This window comes from Oenanthe melanoleuca, chromosome 2, assembly GCF_029582105.1.
Source record: "Oenanthe melanoleuca isolate GR-GAL-2019-014 chromosome 2, OMel1.0, whole genome shotgun sequence".
In the NCBI taxonomy this organism is placed as follows: domain Eukaryota; kingdom Metazoa; phylum Chordata; class Aves; order Passeriformes; family Muscicapidae; genus Oenanthe; species Oenanthe melanoleuca.
Window position 1 is genome coordinate 97501453 of NC_079335.1, and position 22468 is coordinate 97523920.

A 22468-nucleotide genomic window follows, 5' to 3' on the forward strand; every position below is an offset into this window, starting at 1 on the left:
GTTAATTGAAATTATTTTCAGCATATATAAGAAAGCCTTAATCTTATGAAAAACTGTCACAAGCAGTGCATATCACTTAGAGGATAATTACTAACAATTATAATTAAATATTATTAATATAATGATATTGTTTATTAAAATACTTTAAAATTTCTTGCTATTAGATCAGGAAACTTCCCTTATTCTGGAGTGCTGATTTTTCTGGACTCCTCTTCCTGGGTTTACATTCACATGGTCAAGAAACTTTTTCTGATACAAATCTCTCAGTTTCTTCAAAGAGTGAATTGAGTTACCATTTGTAAAGAGCTGGAGTTTAATTCCATGAAGTATGGTTTGTGTTATTCTTAAAGGACTGGCAGTGCTTATTTTATAGAGCTAAAAAGGAGACTCAATCTTTGTAGTTTTCAACTTCTTATTCTTAGTGTCCTTGTTATTTTCCCAGTTGTGCTAACTGGGAAAATAATACCTACTCCTCGTCCCCCAAACCCAGTGAGCCAAAAAGACCACCACATTCAGCTCTAAGTAACTTCATTTTAAATGTCAAAGGGCAGATTTGTTTTGTTTTTTTTTTTGTCATGAAGAATATCTACTGTATCCTCAGACTTTGAAAATTAAGCTCAGCAGATGAGAACAGGATGGCTTTTCTCTAAAAATTAACTGCATTAAAAATTAACTGGCCTTGTCAAAACAAGTGAAGACATGGATAAATTAACTATCCAATTTTCAAATTAAAATGGGAATCATTATCCATTTTACACCGTGGTGTCAGGACATTAGTATGATGCAGGACTGGAATGCACACTGGCATTTTTGCTTTTTAATGGTGACTCTGAAGTCACCCGAGTTTCATTCGTATTGTAGAGGGAATGTTATACTCTATGTTGTGCAGATGAATTGTAGGAAGCTTCAGAGGATGTTTGCCATCACCCCTACTGTGGTCCATGGAAGCTCTCTCTGCACTGCCATCCTTGGCTAAGTAAGCAGAGTCAGGCAGCAGGAGATAAAACTAAACAAATTTGGGAAGAAATGGAGAAACTAACAGAGTTTGGATGGATACGGTAGTGGGAGAATAATGCCATGAGGAAGGAGTTCCTGTGTTTTACACAGTGGTACAGCAACATCAATGTACGTAGGATTGTGGATAACTTTTCCGTTGAATTTTCAGGCAACCATAGATTTTTCTGAAACTTGCAGGTAGAGTGCTCAGTGTGTTAAAAGAACTTCTATTATAGTGCATCTTATTTAGTGAGGCATTACAAAGGTTTCTTCACTGAGTGGGGAAGCAATAGGGCTTAGGAAAGAAAAACAGTCTGAAAGTCAAGGTACTCTTGCAGTTTAATCCTGTAGTTAAAAAAAAAGCCCTAAAATCAACAAAACCCCACTCTGGATATATCCATGCCCTGTTGTAACTTAGCAGAACAAAGGTTGCTGAGGAGCTGTCTCACGCCTCTGAAACTGGCCTTGAGCTGTGGCAAATGTTCTTGTGCCTGTAAAGCCAAAGAGTGGGACTTCGATCTTAAAACTTTATAAAATAAGTGCAAGTATAACAGAAAGATAAATGTACATTTGACTTGTTTACTCTCTAAGCAAAAGAGCTTTGGCTTCTTGTCTAACCGAACTTAAGTGTTCCTCAGACTAATGTTTGCAACTCAGGCAGAGATCTGTGCTCATTAGGAAACGTTGCAGAAACCCACCTGACTGGGAAAGATAATGAAATGCATTTGCTAATCCTGTTCCTCCAGATGAGTACAACCCACCACTTCAACAACATGAGTTGAACAATAAGCATATAATAAGTTGGGTTTTTTTTCGTGGCAGCTAATGTTCCTATTATAGTAATTAACCTAAATGCTAAATTAAAGGCTGCACAACACTGGCTAATAAAATAAGAAGTTCTCATGGCTCAGGTAATGTTACCACATTTATTAGCTCTCCCTCTCTGTGAAATGTGTGGGTATAGAGGCATCTTTATCATCTATTCATTACCTCTGTTCTGTGAATGAGAGGAGAGAAAAACTGCCAGAAAGAACATGGATTATTGAATAACCCCCGAGAAACAGAAAGGAAGAGATATTACAGTATGTGAGGGGTAAATTGAGACCACAGTCATTCTAGTTAAGATGTCATGGATATTTCTTTGTTCTGCTAGAAGTGATACTTCCCTTTCTGTTGCTAGGGAAAGCAGCCCTTAGTATTTACTGTCTTTTGCAGGCGCTGACACTGATTAGCAGCGGACTGGTTAGTCTGTTATTTGGTGATGAACATAGAGATCTTGGTGGCTTGCTCATACTTGTCTTTGGAATAATTAGCTGAATTTCCTCAGACACAGCACAATTGTGTACAGCTGGAAGTGGGATCAGCATGTTGGTAGAGATCTCTCTGTGCCTAGTGTTGTCGTGGTGACAGAAGATACAAGTGAATGAAGGATTGAGGTGGGGGTTGTGTGTTGTTTATTTGTTTTGGTTTTGTTGTTGCCATTAAACCAGATTAATAACGTTTGGATGGAGACAGCAAATTAATTCTTGGGTTTTGTGTTCCTCTAAAGCTTTGATTCTTTAGTGGCAAAAACCTGTGAAGAACTCAGATACTCGGATAATTGGAACATGGATAAAGAGGAATTCTGTACTGTTGATAATTCACTGTTAAGTGATGAGGTAATAAAGCAGAGTGGTACACTTCTGACACTGGAGGTCATCATGGGCTTTGTCTGCTTTCATTCTTGTTCAGTGTAAGAGAGAGGTAGGCCTGGTTTTGGTAAGTAAGGAGTACTTGGATTCGCAGCCCCAGAGTGCTGTATCTGTTAAAAACAGTCCTGAGGCATCTGGCATGTCTCAGATTCGTCATCCAGAAGTCAGGATAACCAATCCCAGCAGTTATTGAAAATGTTTGCTGTAGGGAATGTGGTTTTCATTTGGAATTTTTTTAAAAGTCTGTTTTACATTTACTTACTTGCTTAGAGAAAGTGAAATAGCTATCCAAGCATTTAGACCAATATTTGCAAATTAAGATGTATTGCCTGTTCTTATATGCCTGGCATCTGAAATGAGACCTTAAGGCTGAGGGTTCTTGAATAATTATTTTCAAAATAAATAGGTCAGTTGCCTGACTCTACTTACTGTTTAAAAATAATAGTATTCTGCCATATGTTTCCAACCCAGTTCTTCTTGAATGGGTCCTGGTGACAGCCTGACCTAGTAATATTCACAATATAGCTTCAATGAAGACACAGCAAAAGAATCATAAAAACAGCCGTATTATATGATAGTATAAACAGGGCTTAAAGTGGCTGGTCCTTTCTTTTAGGGTGGATAAGAGCTTCCTTTCTCCTCTTGCTCTGCAAGCAGGGCATGTGGCCATGTAATTCTGTGGCTGCTCTGAGCCCAGTTTTTCTGATGAGGCTTCATCAGAAAGGATACTGATGGACAGAGTCTTAATTCCCTGGTGTCTTTGAAGAAGACTGAATTTTGTACCAGGGAGATGTATGAGGCACCTTTTTTTTTCTTTCTTGTGTTCATGTACTCAGGCAGAGAGCACCTTCCAGAAACAACTGCTGGTCTGCTTCATGTCACCCATCCCTGTCGCTTGGGATGGCTGGACCTTCCCATCATCAAATGGCCTGTAATATCAGAAACAAAATGTTCTTCTCTATAAGCATAGGAGGGAAAGTGCTCCTATCCTAGGTGCTCTTAAGTTATCAACTCCTAAGGAAGCATGAAGATGTGGATAACCACAGAGTTCAAGTTTCTTTTGGTTAAATGACTACTAAAGGAGACTCTTCATCTTTTGCCCATAGGATCTCATACAGCCATAGTGACAGGTGGCCTTTTTCATCAAGAGAATCATTATGAACAGGAAGAAGAGATGCAGTTGCCAAGTCACTCTCCATCATATTTGAAAAGTCATGGCAATCAGGTGAACGCCCCAGTGACTGGAAAAAGGGAAACATCACACTCATAGCGGGGGGGGTTGGACTAAATGATCTTTAAGGGTTCTTTCCAAGCCAAACCATTCTGCTGTTCTAAGAAAAAGAAGTTCAAAGTACATTCCTTTACTGCATGCTCATAATTATTATTTTGAGTATCCTGCTCCTACATGATCTTACTTTTGCTTATATGCCTATCTGGAATAAACTTTTTTATTCCAGAATGCAGAACAAATCCACCAGGAGGAAAAGTGATCCAGCCTTATGTAAATGTAGTCAAATGGCTTGTGGTCTCTAAGTTTGACTCAAGCTGTGATTTGGCCACACTATTACATTCTTTGTCCAACTCAGATTGATCCTAAACAAAACCAGTGGATCTGAGAACAGATTATTGCAGGGAGTTGTTCATTCACATTTTCTAAGCTGCTGAGGTTCTGCTTCTGCCTTTGGGTACTCAAGTCTGACCGTGGGAGGGAGAGCAGAGATTTAGTATCTAGTATCTTAGATGGGCATCTATAAAGTGGTGACAACTTAGAGATGCCCACCTGTACTGTTCGTGTTTATCATATTTTAATGTAAGGTGCTTTGTGTTTTCCATTTCTGGTGATAAAGAAATTTTGTGACTGGTTTTGTGGAGGGGCCACAGTCATGCCTGAGATATGGATGGGTTAAATAATAAATATTAATCTTACAGTCTTCTTTCCCAGAACCTCAAAATGCTTTCCAGAAGCTCAAAATGCTTTCTGGAGTTTAATTAGCAGAAAGAACTTGAGATGGGGACAAAGCTTTTCTCTTACAAGTGTAACTGTTAAGTAATTTCACCAAAATATTGGAGAAAAAATGCGATGGGTACAATCTAGTAAAATCAGGGGGAAAGAGAAAAGTTTGCATTATGTTTGAAATGGAAGCATTAATTCCTGAAAATCTTCTACTTCCATGATCCAGTGCTTTTTCTGCTCCTTTTAAAAGGTATATTTTCCTCTTCCAGTGCCCAGAGTATTGTCTGCTCCTGAACCTTTGCAATAGCTGTTGTAGTTATTTCAAAATTAGTTGCTTGCACAGATCCTGCCTGTGACAGAATATTATCCCTTTGTTCAGCCACAGTTGTTATAAAGCAATAGTCCACTCTGATTTGGCAGAGGAAAGAAGAGTGATACCAGGTTCTCTTATCCCAGTTACATGGCCGTGCTGGTTCTGAATAAGCTGTGCATTTAAATTACTCCTCTGAACAGGCAGTCAGCTTCACTAAAACCTTCTAGCTCACATCTTTGAAGGCAGACTAAGGAAATAAAGAAGGCAGGGGTGATGTTTTAGTCTATTACCCAATTATAGTTATTTTTACATAGATTTTTGGAGAGGGTCTTTGAAGTTGCCAGCAGCTTCACTGGTCCCAAATGGAAGAGATTTAACAAAGTATGTAGAAGCTATGATGCCATTAATAATCTGGCACAATCCATCCTGTATGCTCTGCAGCTAGTGGCACTGTGTGAACTCAATCATCAACTCAGTTTATAATTTATTATGAGTTTTGTATTCATTGCATGTTCATGTTCAGGAGCTGAAATAAATTCTTTAGACAAGTTTTAAATATAGGTGGCTTTAACCAAGTAGAATCTTCTACTTTTCTTGATGTTGGACCAATCTGATGACAGTTTTTGGGGTCCTTTTGGGGACTTTGTGCAACAGTAAAGCTGGTGATGGTGAATTTGTAAAGAGGTAGACAGTTGTAAATAGGAAACAATTTGTGGGTCATTCTTTTGCTTGTTTATTAACCCTGAGTGTGAGCCCTGAGTATGGTTCTACCTTGGCATGCTTAAAGGTTCAGGTTTTGGCATTTTTATCTGTCTTCTTGGCATATAAAACTGCATCTCTTCATGCAAGAATTGCAGGGTTTGATGTGGGTAAATCTAGGAATTGGGAGGTGTGGGGTTTGCTTTTGCATTGTATCCAGTTATGCACAAGTAAAGCATTGTTTTCCTAAAACACTTTGCATGGAACCGAATGTGCAGTTGCAATACAGCAGGAAATACACTTCTGGAGTTTTTCTGTACCCTTCTTGATGTTTTTGTTTTGGTTTGGTTTGGTTTTTTTTAAATCAGGTTTTAGGTAAGATACCAAATACCCCCTCTAGTGACTGATACCTCGGAAAAGGTGTTTGGTTTCTTAGGACAATTTTAATCCATGAGTATCCCTTCACAACTACTTGACTGCTGAAGCACATTGAATTGCAGACTAACTCTTCATGAGAGAGAGGCTGGCCTCTGTGATTCTTGAGTGTTGTGTTGCCCATTAAGATGAAAAATATTGAGGTCTAAAGTTAGGAGGGAGTAACTGATATCATTACTTTTCTTTCAAAACCTTCTGGCTTTCCCTGCTCTCAAATAGTTTATGACATTGATAGATTTCCAAAAGATAATGGGAATGGATAGCAACCATTGCATTTTTCAGGCCCTACTGAGTGGTAGACTGGTAAAATGACAGTGATGATACGGCATAATTTTTAAGATTACAACATTATGCAAAAGTTTGTCTATTTCCTAAGTTATCTCAATCTAGGTTTTAATGAAAAAACAATTTTATATCACCCTCAATTTGTTTTAGAAGGGTGAAGACTACTTTTTTTTCTGGGTTGAGGGAAAGTCAGCTAAAAAAGTGCACTTGTCTGACTTGCTAAATTGTGTTTATATTGTTTTCTTTGAAGAGGGTATGAGGCAGGCCTTCAGTGTTATGAGTTGCTGTCATGCTAGCAATGCAGGCAGAGGGTTTCATCAGCCATGGTAAGCACTATCTTTATAGTGACTGCAGTGTGTAGTAGGAGTGCTTTTTTCCTTTGGGGAATTCTCAAAATAGGTCAGCATGTTAGAGATCTGGGATGCAGTGACCTTTAGTGGACCGGAAGATAGGTATCATCTATTGGGTTGAGTCCATAAGGATATTAAAAGGACATACTTGTAGCTGGATATGTGTTTTGTTCCTGTGCATACTAATATTACAGTCAACAGCAAGAGCTCTTCTCTCTTAATGGGCTTTTAGGAGTATTCTCATTGAGATCAATGGGATTACTTGTGATTAAAGCTAGGCAAGCATATAATTACTTTTAAGATTTGAGTTTCAGATTAATTTAAAAACAAGAGAAGGAAAAGAAAAGACCTATTGTTTTGTTGTTTATTGTAGGGCATTGTTTTATGTAGCTGTTTCAGTGCAAACTTTATTTATAGTCATATTTTCTAGATGTCTGATCTGTGTGGGATTTCCTGTAGTGAGGAAGAGAGAGGTTGTAATAGTACCTACTTCTTACATTGCACTTATTGTCAGTAGGTCTGAGAGTGCTTTACAGAGGTGAGAGGTTCCCACTCTCTCCCAGTTCTGGAACTGGGACTGATAGGAAAAGAGGGTGATTTGCTTGCCTTGGGTCAACCAGTGAACTTCTGTGAGAAAAAGTAAGAATACAGCCTGGAAATACAGCTTTCCTTCTTCTGCCCAGCCCAGCTCTGCATTCTTTAGGCCCTCTGAAGAAGAGTTTGTAGAAAGGACTGCAGTAATTGGCAGGAAAATGCAGGGGCAGATGTAGTAATTGAGAAAATATTTCAGAACATTTTTCTGTAATTGTTCATCATCACTTCCAGTCATGTTACAGCAAAAGGTTGGAAACCTCTTCTGGCATTAGAGTTTATCTGCAAAGCACATGTCAGTCTATCAAGTGGGGTGGAGAAGCCTCTTCTCTCAGTAGGTGACACAGCAAAAAAAAAAAAAATGGCCAGCATAAGTGAGGGAAGGGAATGGGCTGAGATCCTTGGGCATGTCTCCTGTACTGTCCTGTCATCTGCACCTCTTGTGATTAGCTTTGAGCAGTTTTCCCAGAAACTAAGGTACGGATAAGTAGTTCTACAATTATTTTTTTTTTCTTTAAACACAAAAAGGAGTCAGTTTTAAACAGTGTAAGAGTCAGCATGAAACAGCAATTCCTTTGTATGAAATAGATGTTTAAACAGAGTCTCAACAATTAGTGTTCAGACATTTAGCTGCGCAGAGACTTTACTCTGGGGGCTTTATTGCTCTGCAGGGAAGCTAGGGGACATGGTTCATGGTCCCCAGGGACCTGGCAGAGTTCAGCTTCATGACAGCTTTAGTGTTTATGTAGGTGTTGAGTCAAAAATGTGGTGGAGGATGTTTCATGCTTTTTTTTTTTTTTTTTTTTTTTGAGTTAGTACCATTTTTAGCTTTATTTGGAGTTATTTTCTCAGGCACAGATGGGTAGTGTAGCAATACTGTTGTTTGGTCACCTGGAAAATTAGGATCTGTGAATCACTGATAGCTCTGAAACATCTTGTTCTCTTGAATGGACTTTACTCCAAAGTAATTGACTGGTTGGTTTTTAAAACGTTCTGTTCCTCTCTTGTCTTCTATCACTGTGTCAAATTCACTTTCAAAAACTGTTATAGAACATTAAAGCCTGAAAGCAATTTTGGGGACATTTTATGGCTCCCTTTGCTTTAGGAATATACTAATTAGCCACATACAACTAGCCTTTTGCTTAAATGGTAGCAGTGATGAGGCTACAGTTATATGCAATTGTTTATTTACCCACCAGAAGTTTCACAAGACATTCTGTAATTCAGTCCAGAGCAGTTCCTGGAAACTTATTATAAGTAAAGGTTTAATTTTTTTTAGAGAGATATTTTTATAAAATGAAGACTGGAGTCCTTCGTATCTATCTCTAATTAATTTTTCAGGTGCCCCTAAGCAGCCTTACTACTTTCTTGGATATTTTCAAATTTAGCAGTGTAGGTATATTGAAAAAATGTAATTCGAGTTTCAAACTAAATGAGTCTGACTGAAGATAGGTCCCAGAGATATGTAGAGAAGCTATTTTAAAAGTGTTTTTCCTCTTCAGACTAGCAGCCAAATCACAAAGGGCAACTACAGGCAAGAGAACAGGACATAATGGTCATTTTTAGCCTTGCATGTACAGCACAGAACTTCTGTTTCAATCCTCCATAGTGTGGAATATGTCATGTATTAAAACCAGATCTTCAGATTTTTTCAGTACTTCTCATGGTTTTATGTTATTTTTGTGAGATGATTTTGCTTCAAGTGTAGACTTGCAGGCTCTGGAAAGCAGCCATGTGATGGGGTGTCAGGACCACTACAGACTCTGGAGTTAGTAGAACTGTGTTTAAATAAGTTTTTCTCCTGTTCAGGTATTAATGCTGGAGGCAGCATATCTGTTACGACTGCAGTTCTTCATTATCAGCCATCTACTGGTTAGAGTAAAGGTGTTTGGCAGCTTAACACAGCACCTGTCCATATATCAATGTAACTATATCAACTTCAACTTTGGCAGTCAGCTGGAAAACCATAATTTAATTGGTGAACCTGCATGTAAATGTAAAACAATGCAGGTGTATTGTTCCAAGTGGCATTTAAAAACCAAGAACAAAAGTCTCTCTGGCTGTTTCCAAAGCACAGTGGTGCCAATCAGGATGAGAGATTGTTTTCTGCTGGCAAACCTCTGTGAGAGCTGGTGCCTTGAAGTTATAACTCACTCAGCAGAGCTGGTGTGCCTGTCAGAAGGCTGTGGCCTGGGTTGTGATAGCCAGAGAGATGAAGAGGTGCTGGTCATGGCAGATATTGAAGTATCAGTAGATATTTAAGTCCATAACAAACAGCTCTCAAGGAAAACCTACATTTGCAAATTGCTCTATTATTTCTATGTGGTGCTATATTCCTTTGAAATGTGGAGACTGTAAATGGTCTTGGCAGGTCTTTGAGAAAATTTCTGATGCTCATTTTATGTTCAATTAATGTTTTGAAGAGAAGTGACAAAGAGTGTTGGGGGTTACCTTTCTGACTGTTTTTTTCTTGCCAAAACTTTACTGTTCTCTCTAGGCTCCAGTAAAAGCAGAGCAAAAATAATCCATCATACTAACTGAATTAAAACAATATTATTTTTTTTTTTTGCATTTTTATTTAAGATCTTCAATTGGGAACCTGTGCAGGATCCCTTCCAGGAGGTACTTCAGCATATACAGAAGTTAAAATGCATAACTGGTTTCCTGCAGAAAGAAATGTATTTATGCTTTTGAATAGGCTGCCAAATTGGAGTATTTGTGAGTTTTTCCTTTTTAAATAAGGACACTAAGAGAATCCACTCTGTTCAGCTTCTGCTCTCTATGCTCTGGGCAGATGTTTCATGCTAAGGGGAGGCAGTGAGAGCAAGATGTGGTGGCACAGGTTGTAGCATGTACCAGCACCCTGAGTACAGCATCTGCCAGGTCTCTGGGTATTTGAAATCAGAAAGTTAGGGCTGAGAGAAACTTCCAGTTTTCAGCTTGATGGTTTTACAGTGATTGCTGCTGTCTGTCTGGTATGTCCTGGTAGACTTTTGTTGAGGAAGGTTCTGCAGCCCTCATCTCAGGCCTCTGCTGCAGTAAGAGAGAAAACATTTTGTATGATATCTAAACAACAAATCCATCTGAAGGGAGCTCTGGAAGACTTCCTCAGTCTGTTACTAAATATCAGTAAAAATAAAAACTCCTTAATGCCAGCATAGCATTAAGAAGCCAGCATTTTTTATTTGGCCAGATGCACGAGGGGATGTCTCCTGCAAAAATCACGCATGCTGAATACAGGAAAGGTCCTGTTTATATACTATATTTTACATATATATTCATTGATTTTCCCAGAATAAACATACATTTAATAATATTTTCCCAGAAATCATTAACATATTTTCCCTCCTCTTTATATATATGTTCTTTTGTCCTGGGGTCTTTTTGGTGGTCCCTGGTGGTCGGCGACCCCAAAGTCATACCTGACTGCCTAGTAAACTGCTAAAATTTGGCACAGCTGGGCTCGTTGCTTTCCAGTTCTTCTTACAGAATGAGTGTGCAGTTCCACAGACCAGTGATTTTTGAAGAATAAACATTTTGTTAACTCACCAGGTGCAGACAGTTTTTCATCTGGCAACAAGTTCAGCCCGGTTTTTTGTTAGAGGAAAAGATCAGGCTGAATCCAACAGCCTGAAAGAGGCAAGACTTCCATAGTCCTGATCAATACTTAGGCTTAAAATGTATTCCCAGCACATGCACATAGGGCAGAGATACACACCATGTATAGGCATATGTACATGTCCAGATGTACAGGTGACAGACAGAGTACTCACACAAACACAGACACCCTCAGTCTCCTTGTGCTCGCTGTTCTGAGCAGGGTGAGGGTCTGCTAGTGAGGGGGTGTGTGTATGTTCATATGTACAAAGGGGATCCCTCAGCCAGGCTCAGGCTCTCATGGTTCAGCTGCTGAGTATGCAAAAGTGAACTAACCTCGACAGCAGTATTAAATACTTACCTGTGGGGTTTCTGCTACTCTTAAGATGCATGTGGCATTTTAGGCAGTGCACTTTAAAACACCCGGCTGAGGTTGCTTCAGGAAAGCCTCTGCATCTGTGTTATGCTATTACCTGTGACATTAACTACAAAATATTTTGATTTCTGATGTGAGTCACTCATTCATATTTGTGGTAACGAGAGTTTGAAAACTGCAGTGAAAATGCAGGAGGCTTACTGAAATTCTTTATATATCACGGGAGAAGGTGCTCGTACTCATTCTGTAATGTCTAGACATGCCATGAGAAATTTTCTTGAAGGGGAGATAATTCCTAAGTTCTGTCTTTTAGCTTGCTTCTGCACTCCTTTGCATGGCCTTAGTGATGTTGCAGAAAGCAGAGGTAAGCCTTGCTTCCCTGAGGCTTATCTCAGTGATGTTAGCAGTGTTGAGATGTAGGGTCACGCTTGTGGTTGCGCTGGGGAGGAACAGTTGTTGTTGGGTGATGGACTTCTTTGGGCTTACTCCATTGTTTGTTTTGCTGCTAAATATTCCTGCTTTGCTGCTAAATTTTGCAATAATACTTAGGTATAGACCACTTCTTTGTTTTTGTTTTTTGGTGTTGTTTTTTTTTTTTTTTTTGTTAATTGCTACAGAATACCCTAGATTTAATGAAGGAAATACACAGCAGAAGCACAGAGAACTCAAGAGCAGAGGAGTGATGTACAATGATATATCGGTGTAGAATACACAATCCTCTTCAGCTGTTTGCCTTTCTCAGCTCTTTCTCTGTGTCATGCAGGGCTCATCTCCCTTGGTAAGAGGAGCCACTCGTGCTGGCTGTCAGTGGGGAAGAGCTCCCGCAGCAGTCGGTGGCAGCCACCATCCCCCTTGTCCCAGTTCAGAGGGGACCTGTGGTGAGCCTGGCTGCCTGCAACCCAGCCAGGGTAGGTGCTGCTGGGATGTGGGAGGCATTCCTTAGTCACAGCATGAGAGCATGGAAGACTTCTCCTACTCTTCTCATCAGCTCTCTTTGCTTTCATACAGCCAATTAGAAAAGGGTGGAGAAAATGCTTTTGGACAATATACTGTTGTATCACTTACAGTATGACTTTGTTTCAGTATGATGGGAAACGAAGTTCAGCAGCTTTGAAAATGCCTCTGAAATCCTTTTTGTTAAAGCTTTAACAGAGATCACTGATTTTAAGAAAAAGGTGTGAAAGGCAGGCAGACCAGTTTGTGATTTGGGTTTTCTACTTCATCATTTTTGTAGTTGAAAGATTATTTTAGCTGTTATCCTTTTGTAAAGGTTTGAAAGAAGAAGCAAATTTTTATATATTCATCTAGACACTCAGATGAGAATGGTCTATGCTGTTCTTACCTGGTGTGTAACAGTTCTGAAAAAAACCTAATTTACTTTTCTGCCTGAGCAGCTGCAGATTTTGTTGTGTTAGCAAAGTAAGGGTAATAAAAAGCCACAGCAGGGATGCAAACATAGCAATTTTTCTTTTAGCTATGTGTGTAAGCAAAGGTTCTGGAACATACATTTAATAGCTGTCTCGTTTGGTGTATTAGCCACCAAATCCTTGACCTGGACCAAATGGCTGGTTGCTATGCCAACAGGTTGCACATTTTGTTCTTAGCTTAAAATCATCTTGCTTCTCTTAAATGTTAGTTTTGAGGAGATCAGAAGAAACTAGGAAATTCTTTTTTCAAAGGAGAGGCAAAAATAATGATGTTCAGCTACCTGAGCATCTGCAGAGACATTTTTTGTTCCCTGAAGAAGGTAGTCGGCTCCCCCACTTTCTCCACTTTGTTGAAGCAGAGGTGAGCAGCTCACCAGCAAAAAAAAAAAAAAAAAAAAAAAAAGGTAGTTCTTGGAAATAACATGACTGTAGGAGGTTCAGGGGAATTTGTTTGCTGTATGACTCCAACTCCCAATCCTGCTGAAGGCAATGGGAAAATATTAACAGCTTAACACTCCACTAACCTTGGAAGATTCTGAACTTAGAGTAAGCTCATGATCAGCTCTTTTCAAGCTGGACTTGTGAGAGACTGGAGAGTTTGATGCCTCGAGATGCTGTGGGCTGCATGTGTGTGGAGGAAGGGGCAGGTCAGGCCTTGCTCTGGCAGAGTGCCCTGCCCTGTGCAGCCCCACCCCAGCCTGTATCCCAGCCTGGCAGAGGCTGCCAATCCCTGGCACAGCAGAGGCAACGCTCCACACCTGCCTCTGGAGCCCCTAGCTCAGCTCCTGAGTGGCCAAATGACCAAAGTCCCACCTGGTGGGAATGGCCCAGGAATACCAAGGGGTATTTAAGGCTGAACACAAGGCAGTCAGATGTCTTGACTGTACCTACTCTTGGAATGTCTGTCTGTACACCGCTGGAACCCAGGAACTGGTAGCTATAGTTGGTTTTTTCTATCTATTTTCTTCTTTCTTTCTTTCTTGCTCTCTCCTAATTCCCTCTTCTTGGATTTTTGAGTAACTTAAAATTTAACTGTCTTAGAGTTTGCAAAGTTGAATGAGCCAAGTTAATGCTTTGAAAAGTGTTTTCTGTTATTGAATGTTGTACTAAATTTGCCAGATTTCTCAGATTTTCTAAAGTTGCCAGTAAAATCTTTTTTGTTATTTTGACCTCTTGAGAATATCTTCTCCTGTGCATCTAACTCAGAATGCATGAACAACTGTAAGCCCTTTAAAAAGTCTCATTGATCAAGGTTATTTGGAGCCTTACAATACTAAGACAGTTCTTTCTGTGACAGTGGTCAAACACTGTGGCAGGGGCATGGGACATTGAGGGATTGCCAGCCATGGGGGCAGTCAGAACTCAGCATGGCCCTGGTGCAGCTGAGTGGGGTTTGGGTTGGGTGACCTTCTGGGGCTCCTTCCAGCTGAGTTCATCTTCAAGTCTGTCTTTTTTTCCTTTTGGCCATAGAGAAAAGCAAATGTGATAGAGAGCTCAGACCAGGACTCTGCCTGTGGGTGGTACTGAAAATGAGTTCTGTGGTTGCGTGTCCCTGCTTTCCCCCCTGCTCTCTTAGTCCTACACACTTCTCTTCCCTGGTGAATAGTGTCATGCCATACCTCAAATACTTGGTGACAAAATGTCACTGTAATTCCCCTAGAGAACTCTTTGATATATCACTTATTTCTTTTCTTACACTAAACATGCTGCTCTGTGTTCTACCTTTATATCTTTTTGGCATATATAAAGTGAGTGGCATTCAGTGCTGTAAGCAGGAGCTTAAAGGAAAACAGAATACAGACATAGCATGTGACTGGAGAGGGGATCTTCTTTCCTTTGTGCCAGCAGCTGTCAACCTCTTGCACTGTCAGAACAGTCACTTATGTCTTTGCTGCTGCACTGTGATCTTGTCAGACAAGAGGCACAAGGTGGAGTTAAGTGGGGTTGTCCATTTACCCATCTCAATCTCAGAAATATGTGAAGGGCTGTAGCCAAGTAGTGTAAACAGTATAAAGAGTTCACTCAAGTGAAAGGATTGGCAGTGGCAGGAAGGAGACTGAAACAGAAAAAACAGATTGAAGGGATGCTTTCATGAGATGGAAGGAGCAAAAAATGAAGAGGATCTGATCTGACCTGACTCATTTTAGGCCACTTTCCTGTAAATCTTCTATTAATTTACAAAGTGTTGCTAGTCCTCAGGGTGCTGGAACAGTGCAGGTTTGAAAGGTTTCATCAGTTGCCAAATGCTTCTGCATATCAACAGCAAATCATACAACCAACAGAAGAATTTATTGCCAGAAGCCCAGCAACCCAGCCAGTGAGTGCAATCAATACCTGTCTCACCCTCCATATTATGCAGTTGTGTCAGCAGTTGCATTTGGGAGATGTAAATCTTAGACATGCCTGCTTGTCATTAAAGGGATGGCAGAACGTTTTGTGCATGGAAATGTCAAGCAAGCACCTTGATCAAATTAGATGGTTGGTTACAGCTTTGTACACATTGTAGGATGTGCTGGTGGGGAATGCAAAGATGCTCTTTGCTTCCTGTCCCAAAGTATTCCAGCTATGCTGCTGAGCAGTGGGACTGTCTGTGTGGCACCATGCTGCAGACGCTCAGGAAGTCAGCAGGGCTTATATAAAGCTCTGCTGGGTTTGCAGAACCTTTTGGCTCCTTTCCAGCTTGGCAATATAAATAGAATAATGTCTCACTTTTGAAGTCTGCTTTCTATTCACGGAAAGGAAGAACTTTGCTAGAGCTGTGATTTAATAGCTGTTAAATACAAATCTCAAGACCAGTCCTGTGATGGGCTGAACTGCTTGATCCCATTTCAATGGGATATGAGTGAGCTCAGTAGCCTATGGCATCACAGCTCTGTTAGCTGGTTGCTGACACTTGAAAAAGGTTTGGTGCAGTGAAAGCAGGGTTCAAGAGTAACCCTTCTTCCACCTTCCCTCCCAGTTGTGTTTGTCCCTGTTACAAGAAAAAAAAAAAAAAAGTTGCCTTTTTTCCCTTTTTTTGTATAATTTTTTTTTTTTTTTTTTTTTTTGGCAGATTAGCAAAATGTTTGGGACAGTAGTAGTTGGAGTTGGAATTGCTGGCTTAGCACGAATCCGAGACTTGATGAATCCGATGCCTTCCAGCCCTTCTGAGCACCTGAAACTCTTTGGATTTGTATCCAGGTTAGAAATTTCATCTTAGCATGTCTAATACCTATATTGCAGTGTTTTGGGTTTTTTTTTTTTCTTCCTTTTCAAGCCAGAAAGGGAAAGTTCATGTAAATATACCTGTCATTCTGAGTGGCAGCTCAGAAGTGAGCACAGAAAGCTTTGCAAGAGGGAACAAATAGGTTACCTTAGTGAGATCTTTCAGAAATTACTAAAGTAAAAACTGAGAGATGTTCTTGCTGTAGAATCTGTGGGATAAAAAGTTGTCTGACTGGAATTTCCTGTAGATTTAAGGTGGTGCAGACAATAAGTACTCTAATGATCTAGTGTCTGCACTTCTAGAAATGTTAAAAAAATAAGTTTTACAGAGTTCTAAATTTGCAAAAACATGTTTTAATGCCCCCAATACTCCAACTTCATAATAAAATTATATTTTTTTTTAAACCAGGTATTGAGCCTGTAAATTTCTAAAGAAAATCCTATGATTTGCTACATGCAATTGCTTCTTATCCTTCCTACGCTTCTTAGAGAACAAGTTTTTCTCACTAGTTTGGAACTGTGGAAATTTAGTGTGTATCTTCCTCTGAGCATTCCTGCTGGACTGTCTGGCCTATTACTGCAGAGCATAAAAGTTTGAAATAGTTAGGCAGTACCTTTATGGATTTCAGATTGTGAATGTTTTTTTCCAACTCTATTTAAATCATGCAGAGTTGTTTGAGATGGAAAAGATTGATTAGGTCATCCACTTTATCTTCCTGCCAAATACACTTTCGGTTCTCTGGTACCTCTGCCAGTGCTACAGATAGCCTTTGAAGAGCACTTTAGATAGGGTTTCCACCACTGATGTTTTGAGAAGCAATGCTGTTGAAATGCATGATTCACAGTAAACTGCTTTGTCCCTCTCCTGCTTGTCTGTACTTGCAGTTGTGTGTCCCTGCCACTTTGAGTGCTTTTGTCCACGTTGTCCAGGATGGTGGGGAGAAGTTCTCCTATAGGAGCCCTGTCCTCTTTCAAGTCACTCTTTTACAACATTTCTTTGGTAATAATGCTTATTAAAAACCAAAACACCAAAACCAAAAAGGACTTGACAGTTCAATAGCAGGCCAGTTTCTGGACTGATGCCACCACCTGCACTCTGGTCCATTTGTTTCAGTTCTCCATTCCACTTTTGTCTGTAAGTGCTCATGCTCTTCCTGGATAAGAAACTGGTTATTATAACCTGGTTGAACTCAGTGAGACAGTGGTCCATGGGAACAGTTTCTAAGTATTGCTACACAATATGTGGTTGGAAAGGATGGACTGTGACAATTATACTCTGGTTGTATTTATGTTAAATATGCAGGAGAAGTTTTGGCAATATTAATGAGGCTAAGCAGATTAGCCTGGAAGATGCTCTGAGCAGCAAAGACATCCATGCAGCGTTCATCAGCACAGAGAACAGAAGCCATGAAGAAACCATCAGGTATTTTGGGGGGCTCCCCCTGCCTCTTTTCCCCCTTTCCCCTGTATTTTAGAAGCATAGAGGAGCTGTGTAAAGCTGTTGCAGGAGAAGATATGAACACTGAGGAAAGACTGCCAGACTAGAGGCCTGAAGTGAATGATAGTGAGTTCCCTAGAGCACCAATAAGCCCTGGAAGAGAGTAGGATTTAAGATGCATTAATTTCCCAAGTAATTCCATTTCCACACCTCTAGGCCTATGTTTGATGGACAGGCAGCTTAAAACAGGATTTAAAGCCTTTCCTCACAGATTATACTGTGGAAGAGTAGCCCAGTGCCCCACTCCAACTGCTTACATGTCTGTAAGTGAGAAGTTGCAGTGCTGAACGCTGTAGCATTTTAGCAACTTGATGTAGGTGAGTGAGGGAATTCTGTGGCAAAAGAAGAATTAAAACCCCAGCTGTTTAAATGTGTGGTGTAGCCACCACACCATCCTTGCTAGGAAAGTTGCCATTTATTTCTGTTACTTTGTGTTGTGCATCTCTCCATGTGAAGCTGGCTGTGGGAATGAGAAGCAGGTTGCACTGTGGTGAGAGAGGATTAGGATAATATTCTCTTTAATGGCTTTTATCTCTTTCAGAATGTTCTTAGAAGCTGGGAAACATGTCCTTGTTGAGTACCCCATGGCTCTGTCTGCTAAGGCAGCCCATGAGCTCTGGGAGATGGCTGAGCAGAAAGGTAACACATTTGTTCTCAAGAGTATAAGTGGTCTTGTCTGTTGGGTGACACCAAACTCAAAGGCAAGTCTCCAGCCTGCCTTTAGTCATCACGTGCAAGGAAGTATGATTGTATCAGAGATGGGCCAGTCTGGGATGTAAGACTTGTGCCAATAGGGGAACAAACACACAAATGTCAGTGCTAAGAGTAAGGTATGTTTGCCCTCACAAAAACTCTAGCCTTTATTTATGACACTTAGAATGCAGTTAAAGAGGAACAATTCTGTCACTGTGATGGTAAAGCACTTGATGAGTGCAGCTATTGGACTTGTGCAATTCCATGTCCTCTCTCTCCCTGGAAATGAAGCTGCAGGCAGCTCTCCTAGCTTCTGGCATTTGTGATGTGCTGGCCACACAGAGCTGCTCATGCTACTGTGGGCCAGCAAGGCATCCCTGTCTGAAAGAGAGCTTGTCTCTAAGCAAAATCTCTTTATTTCCAGAAAGTGTGCAAAGTGGTGCAAAGGGTCAGAAGCTGGCAGTTCAGCTGGGGCCAGTGAGGATGAATGGGGCTGCAAGGAAAAGAGTAGTGCTGGCAGAGGTGGAGTGCAAGTCATTAGGACAAGCTGCACGTTTTATACCACTGCTTCTTAAAGATCTGCCTTGTGACTTCTGTCCTGAAACACTGGAGGTGTAGGATTTCTGCTGTGCTGTTTCCCTGTACCAACATCAGTTACTGCCTTGTTGCTCACCAAATGGTTTCCCATTGAGCAGAATTTATGGCTCTTTTCTTGAAACAGCAGCAGTTAGTGTCAGCAGCCTACAATGACTCTCCTGGAAATCTTCCAGAAAAACATAGTGAATGAGGGACACATTCAACTTGTATTGGATATTTCAGTCTATTTCAAAGTAGCCAATTAATTGCAATGGAGGGAGGTACTCCCTAACATATTGTTCCAATCTGGGTCTGAGAATTATGCTATTTTTTCCCCTTCCTTTTTCTTTCCTACTACCTTGGGAGGAAAAATGCAGAACAAGGAAATGTAGGAAATGTGAGGGGAAAGAGGCCAAGAATTAATCCCTCCGTTACTCTGAAGACTCCTGTTTCAGCCTTAGCTGGGTACTGACTTTCATTACAGAGTTTCTGTTAAACATAGTGGCTACTGTTCCTGTAGTCTCTGTATTTGTTGTCTCCTGAAAATACTTGACCCAGATTGATGCTTCAGATTAGGGCCCATGTTTCCATGTTTGATTCTTTTTCTTCCCGACATCACTTTGTGAGCCGTGCATCAGAATATTTCTGTGTGAGTTCCCACTTGTGGCTAGTGAAGCCTTTACTGTTTAGACATTACTTTCATTCATACAGAAAACTTTATTTAATCTGTCCTGATTTTTTGCCTTTTTTTTTGTGTGTGTGTGGTTTTGCTTTGTTTTGTTTTGTTTTCTTAATGGCAGGTAAAGTACTCCATGTTGAGCACATTGAACTTCTTACTGAAGAGTACAAGCAGCTGAAAAAAGAGGTGGCTGGGAAAGACCTGGTGAAGGGAACATTGCATTTCACAGGTCAGTAGCTCTGAAGAAATCAAAGTCTATCTGGATTTGCACCTGAGGGATGCCAGTGCTTCCAGGCTTCTTTCCGTCCTTTCACACAAGACATAAACTGAGCAGAGACACTGGTACTGGTTCTGGATAATTCCCTTGTTGAATCCACATAAACCCTCCTGTCCTCAACATGTCCAGAAGGGTTTGCTGCATGTACTTTGTGCAGCCCTCTCTGCCACAGCTCATCAACTGATCCATTTCAACATTGTGTTTTTTGACTTTCATAATCCATCCACTGACTTTTCTACACCCTGATCTTTAAGTCTCCAGTTTCTTCATTCTTTCCTATGCAGAGGCATTATTCTATTTCTTCTGTTTCCTATTCCTCAAGAGTTTCTATTCCACTAGGTAGTGTCCTCGATGAAAACAAATCAGGATTCCCAGCTTTCAGTGGAATTGCCCGTCTGACGTGGCTGATTGACCTCTTTGGAGACCTCACTGTTACCTCTGCCACCAGAGAGAAGCAGAAGGATAAGAATTATTCCAGAATGACTGTTCACTTTCAAACAGCAAACAAGAAGTGAGTAATGTCTATGGCAACATGTGAGCCAGGCTCCTCATCCTATGCAGGACTTCTGCCTGCAGCAGTTCTGCATCCTCTTCTCCTCTTGTGGAAACAGAATGGGTGGAGGCTGGCATGAAAGTGTATGTGACTTTTAAAGATGCATTTTATAATATTGAGTTTGATCTCCCTTTTATTATGTGATGACAATATCCTTCCTAACAACTCGGATATTTTTAATAGCCTTGCTAAAAAGTGGTATATTATAACTGCAGAGTAGGTTATTGGTATTTCATACTTCACTTGACTACTCAGCTTGGTCCAGAGAGTGGTAGAAACTCTCAGGTTTGGTCATTCTGGACCATCTGTGCAGCATTCATGTCCTTTCAAATGTTACTTGCAGCATCAGTTTAAAGCAACAAGATAGAATTTGAGAATTATCTGACATGAAAAAATAGAGAAATTATCCAGTGGTGATGGAACTCCTTGTTCCCTTTTTTGGGGTTGTTTGTTCTTTGCTTGTTTGGTGGGGTTCTTTGGGGAGAGTTTTTATTTTTTTGTTTGTTTTTGGTTTTTGGTTTTGGTTTTTTTTGTTTAGTTTTTTTTTTGTTTTGTTTTGTTTTGTTTTGGTTGAAGATATGTTGATAGACCTCTTAAAAAGTCCAGACCTAGCCCAGCATTTTAGATAAATGTTTAGTTAGGGTAGTAACCTGAAGGACTAGCTGTTTGAGGAATGACTAATCAGGGCTCCTTTAAACTCTCAGTTTCACCACAGGTCTGGTTCAGCATTTCATCAGCGACTCCTACAAACCCCATTGCATTTTATCATGGGATTATCATCTTGTCTTAGCAATCTTCCTCTCTCTTTAAATAAAACACCATTTCCAATTCCTTTTGAAATGCAGTTGTGAGAGGGCAGAACTCTGTATACAAGCTCTGTTTACCCTCTTAGCAATTTGCTAGTAACACAAGTAGCTGTGAAGATCTAGATAGGGTGAGATTTTGAACAAATTCCAGCAGATGGAACTAGCGGGTGGTTTAAACATTTCCCTGGCTGTCCTGTCTCCTGGGTATCCTTAGCTGCTATGTATGATATTTGCTGGATACAGAACTGTTTCTAGATTACTTTTCTTTTCCTTCTCCTCAGCACTAACTGGTATTTGCTTCTCTTGGCCACTACTATTTGTATGGATCAGTGTTTTCTCACCATAAGTGCTTTAATAACTTTGGGGACAGTCAGTTTTAAGCCTCTGGGATCATTTAGGGTGGGTGGAAAATCACATAGTGTTCCTGTATTGTGTTCAGTGCTGGGGCCATGTTTCCTGCTGACCTTCCCCCACTGACGTCAGTGGAGTTACTGCAGTGGAGAATTTGGCCCGCTCTCTGTCAAATGAAGTTATGGCCCAGCAGTAATGGTGTTGGTGTTACAGATCTAATTTGCTCAACCTTTATTTTGCTGAAGAATGGGAGAGGTCTTTACCTTTCATGAGAGCTATTCCATCCTTTTTTGAAAGACACAAATACAGTAACCTTGAGAAATCAGGTTAATTCATCCTATTTTCTGCCTTGGAGAATGCAGGAGCCTGTGTTCTGCTTGTTAAGCAGGGATTTGTGCAAAGGGTGTAGTCTGTCTCTGCTGCACAGCCCACCCTGGCTGCTTGTCTGGCTTTTGGAGGTGTGTGTTAATGCCTGCACCCAGCTATTTGAGAGATGACCTCTGCCTCTGTTGTGTGTCCAGGACAGCTGAGCTGACAGCTTCTCAGGGATACAACATTGAGCAATCCAGGAAAAGCCAAACCTCTACTGACAGCACGTCTGGTTTGCAACTGCAGTTCCTGTCCCAGGATTACAGAGCTTGGATTCAGTAAATGTCAGAAACCAATTTTTAGTGCAAGCTGAAGAGATAGTGATTTGGGCAGCATCTCTTTTGATGTTAACTAGGGATAGGGTCCAATTGTCTAATTCCTATCCAAGCTAAGGGACCCTCTCATTGTTTAAATGGCAAATTAAAAATATTGGGATTTTCAAAGAGTTAAAAGGAAAATGTTTAAATGAAATTGAAGACATTTTCTAAACATTCTGACAAGAAACATTAAAAGTTTTGTTTTTACAGAGTCTAATAAAATATCTTCAAATTGAACATTCATAGAACATGATGTAATACATGTTTTCTGCAGAAGTCCCTGCATAAAATTTTAAGCTGAGTGGACCCAGAATTCTTTCAAGCATGAAACCAGCTTAACACAAATAGTGTTTGCATCATATTGGTTTATTGAGATATTGCAGTTTAGCAAGGGCCACTCATTATTTGGGGAAAAAGGAAATCAAAAAACA

General features: G+C 40.3%; 1 protein-coding gene across 4 annotated transcripts in view; it reads left to right on the forward strand.

Annotated features, from left to right (window-relative positions):
* The window catches only part of BLVRA (biliverdin reductase A), a 29389-nt gene that overhangs the window by 1247 nt on the left and 5674 nt on the right, over positions 1-22468 (forward strand). Inside the window, exons 1-7 of one of the 4 annotated variants that reach the window (XM_056484310.1) lie at positions 13579-13647; positions 14907-15031; positions 15767-15894; positions 17222-17341; positions 17958-18055; positions 19486-19593; positions 19981-20152. In XM_056484310.1, the coding sequence (XP_056340285.1) occupies positions 15776-15894; positions 17222-17341; positions 17958-18055; positions 19486-19593; positions 19981-20152 (617 nt within the window). In that variant the 5' untranslated portion in view covers positions 13579-13647; positions 14907-15031; positions 15767-15775. Of the gene's footprint in view, positions 1-3813; positions 3913-13291; positions 13648-14906; positions 15032-15766; positions 15895-17221; positions 17342-17957; positions 18056-19485; positions 19594-19980; positions 20153-22468 lie in introns of those variants that run through there. The other 3 variants (XM_056484308.1, XM_056484307.1, XM_056484309.1) reach the window with 3 other exon arrangements.